The sequence below is a fragment of the Achroia grisella genome, unplaced genomic scaffold (genome assembly GCF_030625045.1).
Source record: "Achroia grisella isolate CSIRO2021 unplaced genomic scaffold, CSIRO_AGI_Agris_v1 utg558, whole genome shotgun sequence".
In the NCBI taxonomy this organism is placed as follows: domain Eukaryota; kingdom Metazoa; phylum Arthropoda; class Insecta; order Lepidoptera; family Pyralidae; genus Achroia; species Achroia grisella.
In genome coordinates, this window is record NW_026712938.1 from 128328 (window position 1) to 149623 (window position 21296).

A 21296-nucleotide genomic window follows, 5' to 3' on the forward strand; every position below is an offset into this window, starting at 1 on the left:
TGAAATGCTACCCCGGCCTCACAATGTAATTTGTGACGTCCAATTTCAGTTATCTGTCTGTACCGAAATCTTTATTGGAAAAAGTTTTCCCTCGTTTCCAACATTTCCATCATTTATCCTTATATATTTTTCTTCTATTTATTACACATACTTATAATTCATCCATTTAACTCAATCTTCATTTTATATATTTAAATTCATCAAGAATTCTATTTTTTTTTCAAGTGGCCCCACTGAAAATCAGTGCTGTAGTGATACGCTGCGGCACCAGCTGAGTGGAGGCCCTTTCAGCTAGCATAGCGAAATATAATATTTACTCTGTACTATGATGCTGAATAAATGATTATTATTAGTATTATCTGTTAGTGTACCTGGTATGTTCTTGTTACCTAGATAATAAAAAAATATTCTATTTCTTCTTCACAAAGTTAGTGTCTACTACACCGTGAAAGCATACGTTTGTCTATACTTATAAAATCTGTAATCCTGTCTTATACTAACACACAGCTAAAACTACAAAGTATAAATATGTATACAGTGTATAATATATAAATATAGTATAAAGGTGAATTTTTTAACATAGATTTACTACGTGACCTAATCTGTTAAGAAAGGTTTTATAATAATTTCATATAAACGGCGCCACACGTGTAACAGCTAGAAGTACATAAACTGCATTATTTCCTTTTATATAATATTGCACTGTAACAGGGGGGGTAGGAGGTTTGCGTATAGTCCTAGTTGGGTGGTGCGGATGCTGAGGACGAGGGTGAGGACGGGGTGGCAGCGGCTCGTGTAAGCCCGGTACACGCGCGGCCGATGCACCGAGGCCCGGGTGGCCGGTGCACCGAGTCAAGTGCACGGCCGGTCGCAGTGCGCCGCTGCATCTCACGCGACATGCGCTCACTGCACCCACAACCGGTCAATAACATTTGCCCTTGACGCGGGTCTTTTAAACTACGCAGTTAGCAATATTATACGCCGCACATATACAATATATCTAAACATTCTTATTATTGTAATTACCGTTTAGGATAACAAAATAAAATCTTGTCTTCCGTCACAGCTATTTTTATGCTATCAATATGAGAAATAATACGTGTAACTAGTATTTTAGTACCAAATAAAAAAATTCATATTCGTAAACCGAACTAATTTTTTTATACGTATTAGTTGAAAAATACATATGTATGGATTGAATGGAATTTAGTACACAAATAGATCGCATCTGACAAATGACTAAATCGATTGTAATTAATTACTATACAGAGTTCTATTATCGAGAAAGTACGATGGGCTATATTTTAACTATTTAAAAAATAAATTGGAGACTCTTTAATTCTAAACCGGGGTGGGTACAAGTTAATAATAAAAAAGGCACAAATATTTTGGATAACACGAATGGTGAATATGCTGACGGTTTACCTGATAGAAAATACATAAACTGCATCACGGACATAGACACCATGTGTACGCCAGTGGTACTGCTATTCCAAAGGCCTATGATGTCATCATGCCTTCATACCTTGCAATTTTACTGCCATATGTCACTTTTCAACCAAAGCAAAGTTTGTTGTCGCTGAACTAGATAAACAGAAATATAAACTTCCACACGGGGGATAAGCTTGCACACGGGGAATCGATAGTAAGTACGTTCACGTTTCTACCGGGATGCTGTTAGCGCATGCGGGTGCACCATTCCATATATACTATTACATACAAACATTACAAATATCTCGTAAACCGAGCACAAATTAATTACTTAATATGGATTCAATTTAACCACGATTATTTACATGACTATAAACTACATACATATGTAAATTATTATATTTAGAACAAATTAAAAAACCACAACAAACAATAAAATAATGTTATTATTGCAATGTGAGAGTCATATTGTTATATGACACACTGTAGGTATTGAATTATACAAAAGCAATATTAGCTGACTTCGAAAAAATAGTGTTTGTTTAGTAAACATCATAATTACCTACTTAACAATAAAAAGGAAAGTTTTTGAATAATCTAACGGATTACTACTGAGTAGGTATTTTTAAATAATAATTTAAGTTTGTCTCATAATAAATACTAAATTGATGTTTATGGAATAGAGTATCAGCTTGCTGAACGTTATATAAACCATGGCGCGCAATATGATAGACATAAGAGAAAGTCTGTATTAACCAGTAAATGAACACGATGGTCTTCAGTGAGGACTGCCTCCAGGATCTCATTATTAACAAACCTTTTCGTCCCCCGAAACATTTGGGATATCTCGTTGGATCGATTATTCGAACAGAACAGGAGATGCTGACTGACTGGTACAGACTGATAGCAAGTAAATATACATATACGTCTAGTATTTATTGTACTGTCAAAAGGGGTTTATTATTTACATCTTTACTAATTGTACTTAATTCGGTATATGGTTTGCCAATTTTAAATTACTTATTATGACTGAATAAGTCCATTTCGTATAAATATGTAGTTTATTTTATCTTTAATTACTGTTTACAGTTATGCAAGTAATGTTCGTTGCAATCGCATGCACACTACTGCACACACAACCCTCTTCAGCTCGTCGCTTCCTCTGCATCCAGTAGGCGATAGATGGCGCCAATAAATTCTAAATAAAACGTTTATTTGCGAAGAATGTAGTTTGAACAATGATTGATCGATCCATATAGTTCAAAACATCCCGCCTTGTTTGAAGACATGCAAATTTTGGCATTAATATTGTCAAAATATTGTACTGAATAAAAACATTTTTCGACTAACCAGTTAAGCAATTTATTTCGAAATATCTCAAAAGACATTTCTCGGATAGTTTGAGGTATTTTGTTACACATTATTCGACAATTTTTAAGAAGTAAGGCACTATTCCCTGTAGGCAGTGTTAAAATTTGTAAGATCTCTTTGTGTCAATTTCTTATACAATATATATTTTTTAAATAGGTCTGTAGTTTCAGCATAAACAGTCCAATTTCCAAAGCATATAAAAAAGTCAATGTTATGATATTCAATTTCTTTCAATATTGTCTAGAAGATTCAATGGAACCTAGACCTCAAATTGACCTTACCATATCTATTAATTAATATGTATAGATACATAACTTATACAATTTGAGGTCATATAATATATATGTTATGTATGTATATAATATAAAACATTACTGTCGTGAGAAAAGGCTGTTCTTTCATGACCTTGTTTTCATAATGTTTAAGGTAGACCTCATTACCAAACTTCCTTGTACTGATTGTCTAGTTCCGGTTACCTCAAATTAGATACATATTCGCACATGGTTTTTAAGTAGGTATATTTTTCTGTTCCCTGAATCCACCTACCTACCTTCTCCCTAAATATCATTACATAATTGTATTTTTATATGTAATTTGTTAAATACATTATTCAGTACTTATTAGAACTAGGAAAAACTATTTAATTATTAAATCGTACTTGAAATGAGCATTGAAAAATTATGAGCGATTATCAAGAACCTTGGTGAGGTAACGTTAAGTGGCCACTGGTTGTAGTATTGAAACACGGAACTAATGCGTGGGGTCAACTAAGCTGGAAGCGGCAGTGCTGAGCGGAAGTACAACGGGTGCCGTCGGCGTCGCGCGGCCATCGTATCGACCATAGGTCGTTGACCGCACGCCCTTCTCGTTTTTCGACACTGCTAAAACTTGGGAGCCGGTTTGCTCGAGAACTGTGGCTTATATGGAAGTTAGCTTAAGTCTTTCTTTTTACTAATTATTTTATTTAGAAAATTATATTATTGTTTTGAACATGGAAGGTTCTGGATTTTTGGATTTGGTACAAACGAAAAGTTATTTATAATTAATTTTATATCTAAAATGGCTTCAAAAAGAACAGAGGCGATGAAAGATTGACTCTCAATTGGTGGAATTATTATTAATTATAACTTTACTGAGACCCTTTTGCACTACTCTCAGAAAAACTCGCATGAAAACTCTATATCATCCGAGTCTGCTCAATAAAGATCATTTATACCAGCTGTTTTACTGATAAATTATATTTCAAGGTATAGTGAAAAATTCGTTGTCGATGAGAAACTGTGAGAAATGAGTTGACATTATATTTACACTTCTTTGGACTTTATTATAAGATATATATCGTCTTGATTGATTCACCCGAAAGTGTAGATTGAAGAAGGACCAATCTAACCTAGAGTGGGCCTCATCTCAAGTACTATAGGTGGAGGGAAAACATTCTAAGCGGTGGGATTCAATGGTCCTATTCCAAAAAGTATACTATATCAGGTTGACTTCCGGTACAGGACAATACACCATTCTATTATTAAAATCATTTTCATTCTTCAGTTACCTTCGACGAGAAAAGTTGCTTCGCGATCTAACAATTTTGGTATGGTTCAAAACAATCGACTATGTAATTTCCTTCTCGCATTAGTGACGAACGCCCTAGTTATAACATCATTGCTCCGAGTATTAATAATAAATATTTCCTGTACAATATTTCAAATTTTGTAATATTTTATATTGTATCTACCATATGCCCCGGTTATAGAGAATTTAGTAAAAAGTTAGTAATGCGGACTAATAACCCCATTGTTAGAAATGTACTCAACCAGAGTGCCAGGCAATTCCTTCTGGAACCCTGGTGAATTTGCCAGGATGGGCTAAGTGATCTGACCTTATGCATATCTTATCATCAACCACTGGTGCTCTGCCAGCTGTTAGTGCAGGCGGGCGCATCATTCTATTATCATCCATTAAAATTAAATACCAATGACCTGTCTTTATACGCTATTCCTACTTCATTCAAACTTTTGACTCCGACTGTTATCCATCCACAATAACCATTGTATTATAATTTATAATATGGTAAATCTGCAGTTTCTCCTGTTGCTACGTAAGTTCCTAAATCTTTTTTTTAACTACACTAAGAAATGGGTGTCGAGACTTAAGATATTAAAATTTTAGCTCGCTGGATAATAGATAAAGTTACGTGACTTCATTTCCATTATTTAATCCTCTACTGGCATCCCCTAAATGTATTTTTATATAATTTAGTTCCTTCAATAAGTTAGATCAGGTTTTATTTGCATATGTACCACAAATTCTATGTAATTTAGAGCTGGCTTTCAGTTCATTGGAGAAATGAACTCATGAGCATAGACAAAGTAAACACCCTTAAGTCATTGATTTTGTTACTCATTTGAAAGCGTCAAATCTTCCAGATGCATTTAAGTAAAAGTATTCCAGTTTTTGAGTATTCTATCTAACCTTTGCCTTTTACAAGCAATGTATGATATTTTAGTTAATTTAAATTAATTCTTAAGATTCATATACTTTAGTATCATGTGTCATATCTTGTCTAGCTTTTTTATTTTAAAGGTTATTGCTATATGAGTTCTTATGTACATTTTGCAGTTGTTATATTTGATTATTCCTTTTGTCCTACGGTAAGTCTCATAAATATTATGAAAAGCCTATGGGTGATTTAGAATAAAATGCAGAAATAAATTTTACAAGTTTGTTTTATTTTAATTCGACAACCTGTCATTATATTAACAAACAAATGACTGAGCACGCTCACATACGTACATACAATACACACACAAACACACCGCGACCGGCGCTGCATTGCATAAATTACACTTATATAGTCTTAAATTATTTTTCAGTCTATTGCGCTCTCCTCGACCGGCGCCGGCCACACACGCACGCGTCCTAAACGAATTATCACATATAATATATTAAAACGATCTCCGAGCGATTATTATTAACTAATTTTTTTATTTAATTTAAAATAGGTCGGGGTGGGGTGGCGGAGACGTGCGGCTCCGCGGGCCGGCCTCACGCCGGCAACATGGGCGGCATGTAGGAGCGCGGCGGTGGAGGGGGTGGCGATGGCGATGGTGACTTCTTTGAGAGGTTCAATGGCTGAGGAGCATCCGTCTCCGCAACATCCACTTGCAGTGCTATTACCGACTGAGGCGCCGGTGATGCGCCGCGGAAGCATGTCAGCAGACCGCCCGCTCTCAGTGGGCAGCCTTCCGATGGGGCACCCGTCTCACCGCGCCGCATATATTGCTGAATGATGTCCGTTCGCTTCAATTGCTCGGGTGTCATTCGGGGGCCTTCCATTAGGCTTTTAGCGAGCACAGAATGCGTTGAAGAAAGTGGCGCTCGAAGTGGGCGCGGTGAATGAGCTGGGTGCGCAGGGCTAGCTGGATGCGGATGTTGAGGTGGTTGCGGTGACGGCGTCGGTCGCCCTGGCCGTGCTTCGGCTTCACTCCACGTATCACGTCGCATTGCACGGAATTTCTTGTGCGGTTTGTACGCCTCGTCCATCAAGGAACTGGCGTCATACAGCGGCGGAGCTTGAAGAACGCGTTTGAGCACAGGCATATCGTCTGCAGGGGCAATCGGTCGCCTGTCTTCCGAATGTTCTTCGAGGGATGATCGTGGGCTGGAACAACCAGATTCAGGACCGACTATCCTCTCGTGTTTTTCATTTCCAGACTCTATACCAGAATCCGTGGGCGAGTCTAGTTTACGATAACGAGGTGGGGGACGTACAGGTGTAACTGTTAATCCATTATGAGCTAAGTGAGCTACACCTAAAGCTTCTTCATCTACAGAGCCTCGAGAATCAAGTCGGCGTCGTCCGGCCAACGTAGCGGCTAATAATGGAGTGCCACAATCGCCTGTTGTCTCACTAGATTCGCTGCTAGATACCGAGCCGATGGGGCTTCGAGCTGAATCATCAGCACCGGATTCGGCCCACAATGCACTCTCATCTTCAACCCACATTTGTTGTCGTAATAATTCTTTATGTTCTGTGCGGAATACGACCAACTTCTCTGTATGGAGCGTACTGAGAGTACGTAGATCGGGAAGAGTATCCATTAATTCTCGTAGAAAACCAGCTCCATCCGATCTATTCTGTGAAATGACAGTCTGTAGACAGGCTTTGAGCCGTGAGTGCATCCTCTCGACAAGCTCAATATTCCGAAGACCAGGTCGGTCTGGCGTGATGAGTACGATAGCACAGAATAGGCCAATTTCGGCATCTGTTAGGTTCATCGAGTTCATACGTTCCGCAAACTTGAATGTAGAATCAACGAGAAACCTGGCATTGGCACCACTTTGTATGGAATCGCGTTTCATGAGCTGACCATTTAAGCAGATTATGCTGTTCAGTGGAGCATCAAACATACAGATTAGACGTACGAATAACGCGTCAAAAAGACCGCTCTTCAGCAACGTGAATTTGTCATCTTGTGTGAGTAACTGGAAACCGGGAATGAGCCCAGCAAAGTCTATCACTCCACGAATCACGTGCGCAAATCTTTGTGAAAATTCTTTTTCAGATTGCAACTCTGGCGCTGGATTTAGAGGGCAGGCCTAGAACAAAACAAAAACATAGGTTAGCGTGTATAACAACGATAGAAAATAATAAACAATAAAAACTTCAAAATGACATGTAAAATTCGCAATTTGAATATACTTACCAAAGTAGGTTGTGAATAGGTGGGACAATCACGAGCACGCTTGCGCATAGCTGCAACGCGATCACGCGTGAACTCGCAGGTGTCGAGATGAGCACGCACCACTCGCGTCAGCAACCGCGGGCCATCATCTAATTCTGCGGCGGCTGCTTGCTCGTGGGCGCGTGTCGTCGACGATTGCTGCATCGCAGCAAGGATTCGCGCTTTCTCGCGCTTTGGCACGCGTCCGAACCGGACGGCTGCAACAATAGAGAACTCAATTTAGAAACATATTAAACAGAACCAATATTACACACATGCTTAGATCTGCGCATACGCATAAATCCTGTATTTTTTATAAAACTGGTGGCTAACAAGAGAAATGTTGCGCAAGGTCGGGGTCGGGGCTAACCATACGAGTGGAGCGCACTGCAGCTGTCGCGTCGTTAATTGTGCATGTATGTAAGCACACAATGAGCCATGTGCACACGCAGCTGATGACGAGGGGGTAGAGTTCATCGCCCGTCTCACGGCTCGCCGCCACCCTTGTTTAGTGAATGTTCATATTCCAGAGCCTACAGAATGCGCCTTGGTTAAGTGAACTAGTTTGAGTGACAAAGCGCGAAACGCGAGGTCACGCTAAAAAGTGTTACGACTTTCTCGCACTAAGTACAGCGCGGACCGAAAGGTAGTATGAACCAGGGGCGGCAGCGCCGCTTGCGTCGTTCGTGCGCGAGCGCCGGTGAAAGTGTTTGAGCGTGCGGCTTACTATTGAAAACGAAAGCGGAGAGCGCCCTCTCGCCATTTCTCCCGACTTTCGCTGCGCAATGTGGGCCGTATCGCAGATGCACGATTTCATTGTTCGTGACCTTTTTGTTGATTAATACAGGTACATAAAAGTTACATTTAAATGTATGGGTAATGTTCAACTTTTGTTATTGTTATGTAGAAATATTTAATGTTTTACTTTAATTTGTCAAAAATATATTTATTTATTAACCCTAGTATTAAAGTATTTAACTATCTATACTACACAGGGATAGTAGCTCAAAAATAAAAAAGAAGCGGATAAATTAATAATTATTAATCTCAGCAACCTCTGGCCAGCAATAAAATAAGACCTGTTTGTTTAATTGATATCGAATAAAGTTCATAGTTCATATAGTGAATAACAATTTTATTATAATAATTTTATTCCTGTATATTTTTCTCGGTTAAAGTTATTGATTTTTATTTTAATATGTTTTTAAAAAACTTAATAGTTAATATAAATAACTAACTTCTAATTACAGAAAGTTAAATATTTAATCAAATCTTTTTGTTATTTATTTTATTTTTGAACACTGAATAAAAACCCATAAATAATACATACGAGCATTATGATATTTCACGACACCGTTGAGGATGCCCTTGAGGATTGGTAAATCTTCTCCCATATCGGACACCATTACAGTTTTTCACTAATAACTACTAATTCACAGCCAATGGCCACAGATAAGTTTCAGTTGGTAACTACTGGAAAGTTTTTTATTAATTAATTAAATCACTAATGCAATGTCACATAGCACAGCTACTTATATTTTAATTAAACACAAACACTGTAATCCGAATTGTAAGTAGATGTAATCCAATGAGAGTATATGCTCAGCGCACCGCAATGTAGTAGGAGCGGCGTACACTGGAGCAGTCACTGTTAGCAATCGTCGCGTTCTCGAGCCGAACTGCGGACCGATGTAATGTCATAGCGATAGTAAGAGGGCTGACGACCAGTGCGCGGGCCGGACTCCCTCGCACTGCGCCGCGGCGCGCGCCGAGCCAACCTTGAACTTGATGCGGGAGGGGGATCGCGGCGCGCGGGGAGGGGTGCCGTCAATAAACTCCGCGCAGGCCTCTGCCCCCGCGAATATACCCCTCCATCACCGCACTTCTAGCACGCGCACTACCTATCACTTGAACCTCCACGATTTGAAATTATGCGAAATGAGAACGATTTCCCGAATCTCTTATTAGCGATTTCTGAAGAAGAAACGACCATAGCGATTATGTGCAACCTAGCTGCGTTATTTTTTGCTTTTATAATTACTAGTGAAATGGTGATTTGAGTAAGCTCTATTATGAGGTGTGGTTTATTTATGTAATTAATAGAAAGTGATTCAACTTTACACAACTCTCACTCATTATTTACTTTAGCATTACATCGTAATAAATTAAATATTATGTTAAAATTAACATATTTTTATTTTGACAGTGTACTTACTGACATATACCTAATTCACAATATATATCGTGGCTGAAGTCTAGGAATTGCTGATACATATACTATACATATTAAGAAATTAAAAAGAACAATGAAACCAATCACAATAATAAATAAAATTACCTAGTTTGTAAAGTATTTCTTTCAAACCAACTCAATAAAGAAACTATACATGATTAATTAATATGTATTATTATAAATTAGCATAAACTAGTTAATTCTGTATAATATTATTATTTATAAGGGATTATACGGTTTACAATGAATGTTGTGATGACAACCGATATAGTTCCAAGCTAAGCCGCATTTTCAGCTAGTGCGCTGTGATCGCCGTATAGCGCCATCTGTTATTGAGTAGCGTAACTAATGAGACACGGTATCGTAACAAACCTATATTTATATATTATTATTTATCTTTTTTATTTTTGTGCTATTTTTAATTTAATTTTATATATATTTTGCAGAATTGTTTACAATTGTACACATAATATAAAAGGTATATTTACCGTGATATATATATGTATACAAAATACGAATAATATTATTTGTATACTTTTGTTACGTGATTTTTTACAGATTTTTTTAGAATAAATATTTAGTTATATTTTACATATAACGATCTACGTTTATTGTAATATTTTTTTAAAATACCTCCATAATTTTGGTGACTGGTCTACCATCATTATAATTTACAGCTAGTCATTATAAAAATAAAAATGAACTTTTATAAATACAAAGTCATATTCGGAGAAACTATAAGAGGGCAACGAACTGCATTACGAAAGTGAAAATATAAATTTCACTCTCACGCTTACGAAATGGGCCTTTCTCCGCTTTCACCGCGCGCGGCCGAGCAACGGCGTGCGGCGCGGCGAGCAAGTGTCGCAACGAGCCGAGCGGCAGCGGTGGTGTTGCGGCCGTCGACCCGCTTAGCGTGCGCTCACCCGCGCTTGCATAACCGACCTCACACCCCCCGCCCCCGGTCCCCTGCCCCGCGTGCAGCACGACCACTGCGATACCGCGCCCCGCTCACGAAATAGGATCTGTCCGCAACAGCAGACGCGTAACGTCCCACTTGGCGTAGCGAGATGGCGCGTGAAAAACGACCTTCCCATGCTAATTGTGTACATACACTATGTGCACGTACGCAATACGCAACGTAAATAGTAGCCGCCCGACGTGCAACTAATTAACGTCGTATAAAATACAGTTGCATAATTTTCACGAATTTACACTATACTTGGTATATTTAGTAAACAATAGTGGCATGTAATTTTATCAGACTTTGTCGTGAAAACAGACAATCAAATAATTAGATACATAATCAATTGACCCAAAAACCTTTTTATTAAAATTGTATGCCAACATTATTTACCAAACCAAGTACCAAATTAATATGACCTAATTTCTGTGTACGTATGATATCTCTGCATAATATGAAAAAATAACAATTGATTCTAACATTACTTTTATTTTCGATATCAATGAATTTTTCATTGATATCGAAAATAACATAAATTTTATATGCTTTTACCCAATTTATTTATTATTGTTAAATTTAATAGCTTGTTTTACAATAACTCTTCCTTTGTATACTTTTTTTATTTGATTGCAAGGAAAACGATTTCACAAGGAAACTTTGAATAAAATTGTATTTATGCGAAATGATTACTAATTCTGCACACATTTTTTTGCTAGTTTTTGCAATAGATAGACTCTGATATAAATTTCCTTATAACTAAAGTCTAAAGCAAATTTTGTTACTAGAATAAAATGGTAAATTATTTGCTAAAATAAATAATAAAATGTAGGTCAACTCACCATCTCTGCTCATGCCAACAGCAATACATTTTTTCAATCGGCAATATTGACACCGATTTCTGTTGATTCTAAGGATGGAGCACTGTTGGTTTTTCGTGCAGGGCCTGTACTGGATCTTCTGTTGTATGGAGCGTCTGAAGAATCCCTGGGAATCACAGTTGCAATTAGAGTTTCGCTCGTCGGAACTCTCGTCGCTGGAGCAACCAGAGTCACTGGACTCCCGGCGAGACTCCAGCATGCTCACCAGCACCGAGTGCCGTTCGCGCAGCTCCGCGCCGCACGACATGGCACGCACTATTCACTATGTAAGACACTCGCCACAAACAACACCACTACTCGCCTCGCTAACTCTGCAGTGACTGTACTCTACAATGGGTTATCGCGCAATGCACCGACACCGATGGCGACTGACAGTGGACTGTGCGGGCGCTGCGCCGCGCGGGGCACAGTTACCCGCGCGACCTACTTTCAGGCCGCCGACCCAACCGAGAAAGTGAGAGTGCCCCCGGCCCCCGCTGCCTCTCCTACGCGCTCCTAACGGTCCACGTCGCTCTAGAATGCGCTGCCGTCGCTGCACCGGTGCGCCGGATATAGGCCGGGCGCATCCCGGCGCGGCGTCGCGGCGCGCGGCCGTTCACCCCGGGTCGTCGACCGTTCGATTGCACAACCAACGTGCCCCTCCCCACCGCACCCTTCCATACCCGGGAGCTAGGGCGCAGCCCGTGCAGGTCGTCGACCAGATTTACGCCCGATGACGTCAAACTAGCGTCACGGCCTACCTCAATGCGCGCGCGCTCCTCTAGGGGCTGTAATGATCTAATTAATGTGCCGGTCACTATAACGACAATATAGCTACTATAAGTATTCAATTCATATGTAGATTTTGGTTAAAAATTCTACACCGGTCGTATATATTGATAAGTATTGCTTATTTATAAGCAATTTTGGACATAGACAACAAAGATACATCAAAGCACATTTTATTGTTTACACAGATTGATAGATCAATTTAATATTTCGTTATTACTCGTAAACTGCAAATTTGCGGTTTTATTATGCTTTTTCAATTTCATAATAAGTTTTAATAGACCTTTACTATTCTACTAATTTATAATCATAATTAAAATCTTTGACAATATTACTGTGTTAATACAAAAGTAGCTGACTAGTTATTTATTTGAAAAATAATTGTGAATATTCTAGACATTGAAATGGGGACTCCCAATGAGGATTGATCACGTTGCATTCGCTAGATGCTAGAATCTTCGTATTTGTATTCATAGTAGTACGGTACGGAGGCTGCGCGGTAAAGCAGAGGGCAAATGAGGAGCACGAGCCGGGCCGGGCGGTGCGAGAGGCGTTCGGGTCGGTGGCCCAATTTCGCACTGCCATCGATCCATTGTGCGCTGTGCGAGTGGCCCATAATTGGTCGCAGTGCGGGCAGTGACCGACCGCGCGGTCGTCGACCCGCTGCCGCGAAAACAAAACTTCCCTGCCCGTCTCCCCCGCACTATTCCTCATCACTTCATCTATGATAAATATCACTCGAATTATATTTCGAGTACGAGCGACGGCTTCAGAATATTTACTACCTACTACTCGATAAAGCGTTTGCGAATTATTTGATAATTAGTAATAACTGTAATATTAAATTTTAAGTCTGTGTATATGTTACGTATGTCATGACGTAACCATTTAAAAATAGAAAATGCTTAAAAATATTTCCTAATTTCTTTTGAACGTAATGTCTGTGCTTCTGTGTGTTAAAAAGTACCTTGTAATTGTTTATTTATTTCCCTTTTAATCTATTTGGACACATTTTATTCCCGAGTCTATTCATATAATTCTACAGCCTGGCTTTTTTTTTTATAACACAGGGGACAAACGAGCATGCGGCTCACCTGATGGTAAGTAAGTGATTACCGCCGCCGATGAGCACCCGCAACACCAGGGGAATTGCAAGTACGTTGTCGGCCTTTTAAAAAGGAATAAGCTCTTTTCTTGAAGGTTTCAATATCGTATCGGTTCGGAAATACCATTGCTGGAAGGTGATTCCACAATGTGGTTGTGCGAGGCAAAAAGTTTCTAGAATACCGTACTGTGGAAGACCGCCATTCATCCAGATGATCAGGATGGTATTTCATGGCTGGCCGCATGTAAATGCCTATTATAAATACAGGTGACGGTTTTATAAAATTTAAAGACCGTTTTTGTATTGTTATAAATTCAATTGTGAATTGCGATAACAGGGAATCCATGTGACGCGAGTTCTACTTCAATTTCATAAATTTTATCGGTCACTTTTAGTTATCTTTAACCTAAGTAGGTATAAAGAATTATGTCATATTATAATGAAAACCACAGAAGGCACCTATCTATACGTAGAACAGAACGCGTGTCCATTTGAATTAAATAACCTCGATATGTCAACGACCGCTAACTAATTAACACGGTGACTTCGTTTTGAGTCCTAAAAAATGTTATTCTATTTGCATCCGGTGCTTACTGAATAACGCTAGAGCTGTTTGTTGTACCTCACATTTTAGGTCATTTTGATAATATGAATCATGTTACGAGTGCCTTTGGTAGTAGGTACATAGGTATTCCGCTATTTGTTCCAACTTATCTTTTCCTTGTAAGAGTTTGTGTGTGTGGAAGGGGATATTTTGTTATACTTATATTGTGCTCCTGCCTACCGTAACGCGAATGCACCAGGAATTCATTACTATGATTTTGTTGAGGTCAGTATCTGAATCTATTAAAGTGTCTGATATTTTCTATAAGATGAGAAAAAGTCTTTATATCTAAATTTTAGACTGTCGACTTGACAAGTAGTTTCCTGTTACTGCACTTGCTTGATACCTTAGTACCTTGCTGATACACAAACGGATTATGTACATACAAATATATTGATTGTATAAAAACTATGTGCCTTTATAGTTGTACAGCTATGTGGGTCGCGCTCGCCATCCATTTATCTATGTACATTTTTCGACATAGCGCTATTTCTCAGTCGCCAAACGATAAGCGATTGACTGACGTTTTTATCGTTAACGTTATATTGACACAGTTTGTACATTTAAGTACCTACTAATAACTATTACATAGAAACACTCATCGATACTACAAAATTAAGCCCGGAAAATCTACCTAGAAAATGTATTGAGAGGCATAAAGTTATCAAATATCCCATGAATTCCAATTTTAAAAATTAATATCTAGATCTATTAGGCTATTATATTTTACTAGCAATACCCGCGGTTTCTCGCGCGTTATATTTCAACAAAAAATATAGCCTATTTGCTATTCTGATGTATAAGTTATGTTACTGTAAAGTTTCATCAAAATCCGTTGAGTAGTTTTTGCGTGAAAGAGTAACAAACATCCATTCATACACACAAACTTTCGCGTTTATAATATTAAAATAAGATAATATATTTAAAATAAAATAATCATGAACAAAATTAATAATTATTATGAATTTAAATATTAACAATTGTGTTACAGTCAGAGACATAAGTTAATAGGGAAAACCAATCGTATACATATATCATCCATGTTGCGAACGGAGAAGCCTCTGTCGCAACTTGCTTTGACAGCTACAGCAGGTAACGGTGCAGCGGGCCGGGCAACGACACCATCGTCTACGCAACACTGCTGCCATCAAAACAAGCTGACGCATCGCTTCTGTTTCCGTGGAATCAACCTCCTAAACTAACGTACCTATTCTTATATTCATAGAAACCGTAATCTGGTAAATAAATTCATTTAAACTCATCCGTATTAAAATTTATAATTATCCAAAATTGAGTTTATTGAACAATTCGTAATGAAATTTAAGGAGAAGACAAATTGTACCATGAGCACCGATATAGGCTATCTTTTATAGCTTATTGTGAATTTGTGAGTCGTATCAAAAACACGTCTATTGAAGTGTTTATTCTTTACAGATGTTTTCTATTCTATTTCTACTCTCATATAAGGATATTAGCTAATGTATACTGTGTCCTATATAAAGACGAAAGATTTGTTTTTCTTTAATGAATAAAATAAAATATATATAAATCAATTAAAAAACTGTTTCACATAGAAAGCTGCATTATATGAAAGAACTATGTGTTGTATTTTCATACAAAAGAAAAATTAAGATTGCTACGATAAATACACCCATGGGAATTTGTAGCGATTCGCTAGTGTATGATATGAATATAAGATTGTCTCATTAATTCTACCACTAAAAAGGTTAATTGCTACTACTTTATTCAATTTATAATTATAATTTGTATGGTGAATTTTTTAATAATCGCGACATCGCTGGATAATTCAAGACTTCCACATAAGTGCTTTCTGTTTGATCAAGGGTTTATGCCGTTGTAATAAATGGCATAAGGTGATTGTCTATTATTTCCTTTTGTCTGTCAATTATTTATTAATGTCTTGTTCCCGTTGAAACACTGTTATTAAAATGCAGCATTTATTATAAATATTTCAATGTATGGAGTAGTTTTATAATTTTGCGGACACGAAAATACGGAAGATGAATATTTTAAATATATTACACATATCGGTTAGTCAAGTATGAAACATACATAACAGTTTATCCTACGTGCCTGTCGGTGCAGATGTTTACTTGATAACACCCAGCTGACTCACGTTCGTGATTCACTTCCCGTTCACGTTTGCAAAAGTACAAAAGCAATAACGTAATCTATAAAGGTATCTACCTACCTGATTCGTTTGTATATTTTTAATAGATTAGGTTACATGAGGCCATTAAAACAATGAAAAAGCAACGGGACATTGTTATGACAGACTTGGTTTTTAATTTGAGTCCTAGGAACACAGGTGAGGTAGGTGGGCGAATAAAATTAGTATTCAGACCTAATGGACTTAGTACGTTCATTGAACTTCACAACCTAAGTGATATTGCATAAAAAATTGAGGTCAGGCTGAGGTATGCATTAAATACTATTATTTATTTAAACTTTAAATATCGCTGAGTACCCAAACATAATACAATTACAATTAACGAATTCGGATTTAGTAAATAAATAACACACATAATAATGTGAACAGGAAATAATAAATGCAAACCCAAGCGCGCGATGCTCTCAATAAATATGGCAGCTCAAAGATCAATGAACTTTTAAGCTGACAGTTCAAAAATAATGTGGGTTACGTTCACGTAGCGCGTACATTGGTTGTCCGTAAAAGTTGTTTACGGACGGACGGGCGGCGTGGCGCGGCGCTTCCAGCGGGGTCGACGCCCGCGCGCCCTGCACCGCAGATTAGTGCCGAAAAATAAGCGACCCACAACACGCGGAAAGAAGCCGCCCAACAAAGAACAAAGCGCACATCACCGGTGTTGTCGTGGCAACTGTATATTCGCCTACGCGACATCATCGCTAATTCAAAGGATTAAGAATTATAAGTGTATCATTATAAAAATGTAACCCGAGCTAGAAATACCTACTTAAAGACCTACATTATAACAGACTTGTATTGTAATACTATTATTATTCAAGTAAATACATAAACGTAATTAAAAGATACATAGGTATGTTATCTTTAAAGAATACGAAACAACAATTTTTAAATTCATAAGTAGGTATGGAAATAATTCTGACTTCAAAATCTTGCACAGCTATTAAGTTAATATTAACTTAACTACCAAGTAGTAAAATAATTATATATAGTATTATTCATTTATGTAATTTGTAATCAAGTAGTAACAATTACGAGTTCGTTGACTCCGATGCGTACACAAACGCGCGTAACTCATTGGATTTTACACACTAGGTCGTCATTCAACTCGACACTTTCCTCTTCTACTCACTGACGTAGTGGCAGCACTGTAGCAATATAGTTATTAGTACAGCGCCATCTAGCGTAGAATAGCTGAACTTCCATATATGTTTCGTAACTTTATCGTTAGCTGGCGCGCGTGACGACGACATAGTGACTCTTTAGGATGTCAACATGAATATATTCTGTACACGAATGTGATTTAATTAAACTTATCAGTTTCTCATTTACACATGAAACCTCATTACATTAATGGACCCACGGGTTGTGATTTATTACAACGAAAAACAGCTGACATTTTCGTCTTATTTCAAATAATATCAGTTCATTTATTTATTGCAAAAAACCTATAGGTAAAATTTTTTTGAGATTTAAAGGCTAATTGACGATTTATATTAACATCAATCATCATCACAGATGTTTTTACAATCCTATTTAATTTATATCGAATTTATTTTGATTTGATTTTACAGTTAAATTAAATTAATAAAAAACCAACCAACCAACAAAAAAACACTGGAGAGTTTGAAATGCAAATATAAGCGATCCATTTTCCGTAGTCATAATAAACGGAGTACTTTATAAAGAGTTCTGCCTGGTTTTACAGATTATTTATAAAAAAAAAAACACTCTATGCTTAAAATCTTTTTTAAATTTCGTGTCAAGAATGGTCTCCGAGTTAATGTTATTATCGTCCGGTCCGTTCATAGCTGCACAATGCACCAGACCAGACGTCCGTGGCTGAAGGACAAGCTTTGTCCCGTCGAATGTCGACTGCAGACCGAACTCGTAACTTATAAACCAGTTTACAATAGACTCACTTCACTTGCACTTATATTCCTGTCTGCTTGCTCCTTCGCGTCGCTTTCACACTCATGAATACGACCTTTGACAGGTCGAGTCTTGCCAAATAATACAAATCTAATTGGATTCATAAGAAACATCCTACACTGGTACAAATAGGGACGACCTCATATAATTTATTCAATAAGAGAAGGTGAATAAATATAATTATTTATTTAACTATGTACTTGTACACGTTTGAATAGCAAAGACGAGGAAGTAATTACTGTGAACTGCAATGCTCTTGAACGTTCACTGATCACGTAATGTGCTTTCGCTAGGCAACTTTTACGTACCGAAACTAACGAGTTTCGCGGTAACTATTTATGATATTTATAGTCCTAGAAATAGATGTCAATTGTGATAACATAATTTTAATTTATTATTAACTTTTTGGTCATTACTTACTCCGCATATCGGTCATGAAAGAGAAACGGCCTGTTATCTTTATAAAGTGCCGAAACTATGCTATAAGTAGTAATACAATAATGTATTTCAATTAAGTATTTAGTAGTTGCATTACCTTCATAGTAGGAACAGGAACTTATCACGTAGAGAGATGTCAGCATGTATTTGACGGCCTCGGTAACTACACGTATGCGTTTATATGGTGGGTAAGCGAGTTCAAAAGTTATTTGTCTGTTCGTTCCCGTGAGATCATTCCGTAACAGGTATCAACAACATAAATAAAATGTGTTTAATAGAATTGGGGCGCATGGGGCTGACCGACAGACCCGTGAGTCGAGGTTAGCAGGTACCCGTCTAGTTATCACTACTATTCAGTATAACACGATTTAATGCAGCGATTTTTAAGATACGCACCGAATAACGTGACGTCAATTGAATTTTACATTTCGCAGCAAATAAGGTCAACGGGTCGGGCTTTTCAAAGTGCACAGAGATTGTCTTCCGTATGGAGCGACCTTGATACTACTGGTGCTGTACACACCTGACAATCGAAATTTGGCCTTTGTGAAAAGGTGCGACATGAGATATTTGTCAAGTGAGGTTCCTGTTTTGCTATTTTAAAATATTGCACATTCAAATAAAGTTTATCATTTCTGACATCCTGACAGCGGTGATGGTGGCATAATATTAATACGGTGCTGGTGAGCATTATAACATAGCTTATAAATATATTGTTTACAAACATAATGTTTATATTTACCTTGCAGCCCTCACAGGAATGCACACCATAATGGAATCCACTTGCTTTGTCACCACACACACGACACAGCACCGTGGTACCATCAAATTCTGGAACAAGAAAAGTTTCATTAATAATAATTATAGACAGATCTTTAGTACAAATAAATAATGTTACAAAAACCCTAATAAAGACATAAAAACTACCGTTCCTAATTGAATAAATATTTCAGCGTTGGATTGCAAAGTTAATAAGATCACGCTACTGCCAATAGGAGCGGAATATAAATTAAAATGTTACAATAAAAAAGGAGAAACGTGACGCATACGAAGTTGAGCGGGTCAGGTACTGTTCTATATTCACACTGATGTTGTCAGCTGAGTTGCAAATATTACGAGTTTGATTTGCGTTTTACTAAACATCCGGGCTAGTATGGTTATGTATAACAAACATTACCACGCCGACGCACGTGATTTCGATGATAATTTGGCGACCTTGCGGCGCTGACTCTCGTCAAGTATATGCTATATCGCTCATATATGCACAACTTTGTCAAGATATCACATAAGTACTGAAACACAATGTGCATGCATATTGCATTTCTTGACTAGGCAACATTTTGCATGCTCATTGCATATTTTAATTACGACCTTGTGTAACGGTTTCAAATACTGCACTGCCTCATCGTTCGATGGTTTGAGTGTTGGTTCCCGCACCTTAGAAGCACTTGTATTCTATCAGTTGCCTAATAACATGCATGCATGCAGTATTGCCGTTGTATATTTGAGAATAATTAGTATTTTTATCTGTGACAGACCATAAAAATTATGCAGTAACAAACTAACAATCCCTATATTATACCAACTGTTGTGGTTGTTTTGTTTATTTAGTTGTAAATATGTACCTTAGAAAGATTATTTATTATAATATACATAATACCTTAGTATCAAGTAAGAAAGAAAGGAAGTTAAGTCAGTTGCATTAATAAAATAAATGACGTAACAGTATCATGTTGCGTGCGTCAAGGTGATACTGAATAGTTATTTTAGAAAGTGGCAAGTCTCTCTATTCATGTTAGATGAAGTCAACGACCTCTATAATACAACAACAATATTGTTAACGATAATAATGTTGAACTGAAACGTAATCTAAGCAAAACAGTGATCTAAACTGTCTGCGGACATTGATCGAACACTTTACATTATCTAATAGATAATTGAACAAAGAATTAGTAAAATGTCGACAAAGTATACAACTTAATATGGGCGAAACAGTTAATGGGTAAGGTAATTTTGTTAGTAGGTCAGCAGTAGACAAAGACCCGGGGCGAAAATAACATCTGAAGTTGAATTAGAGATATGCGACGGGGCTCCGTTGCATTACTCGGAATGGAGAGGCGTTAGCTAGACTCCGCTCTCGATCAGGGAACAGGTTCGGGCGACGCCCCCGATTGACTACTCTCACTTTCCTCTTCCAGCCGTTTATTTATTTCTTAAAGGAACAGCTACTACAGGCGTTTTGGAAGGTACTTTCTATTTCTGGCGTGCACCACTCGCCGCGGGTCGACGCTCGACGTCGTCGTCGCTTTCTAACAGTGTTACTTTCTTTTTTTATGAGGCGGCGGCCGCCCTCGGCGTGTAATTTTGGTCTCATCTTAAAGCAACACTTTCATCGGTGCGTGTTCAGTTCGAGTGGGGATCACAATAGCTCGGGGAAAGCGCTGCGAGACGTAACTGGTGCAATTGCAATAGACTCAGTAGCGTGCAGCCATTTCTCCTCGTGTGATGCAACTCGCGTTTTTCTGAGTGGCGGCGTGTGTGAGAGTCATTCGTTCGTTACGTCAATTAAAAGGCGAGGAAAGCGCGCGAGAAAGTCTTTAGAGCACGTAACGCAAACTCCGCCCAAGCGTGCAAAATACTGACGGGCTACTTTACACGTAGCG

General features: G+C 38.0%; 1 protein-coding gene across 5 annotated transcripts in view; it reads right to left on the bottom strand.

Moving 5' to 3' along the window:
- Positions 1 to 5507: 5507 nt before the first annotated feature.
- Positions 5508 to 21296, bottom strand: part of LOC131848521 (ecdysone-inducible protein E75) — a 116151-nt gene continuing 100362 nt past the window's right edge. For 4 of the 5 annotated variants that reach the window (XM_059198413.1, XM_059198414.1, XM_059198416.1 and 1 more), the window contains exons 2-5: positions 19376 to 19464; positions 11560 to 11704; positions 7506 to 7741; positions 5508 to 7398 (exon numbers count right to left, since the gene is read on the bottom strand). In XM_059198413.1, the coding sequence (XP_059054396.1) occupies positions 5845 to 7398; positions 7506 to 7741; positions 11560 to 11704; positions 19376 to 19464 (2024 nt within the window). In that variant the 3' untranslated portion in view covers positions 5508 to 5844. Of the gene's footprint in view, positions 7399 to 7505; positions 7742 to 8853; positions 9286 to 11559; positions 11705 to 19375; positions 19465 to 21296 lie in introns of those variants that run through there. The other variant, XM_059198417.1, reaches the window with a different exon arrangement.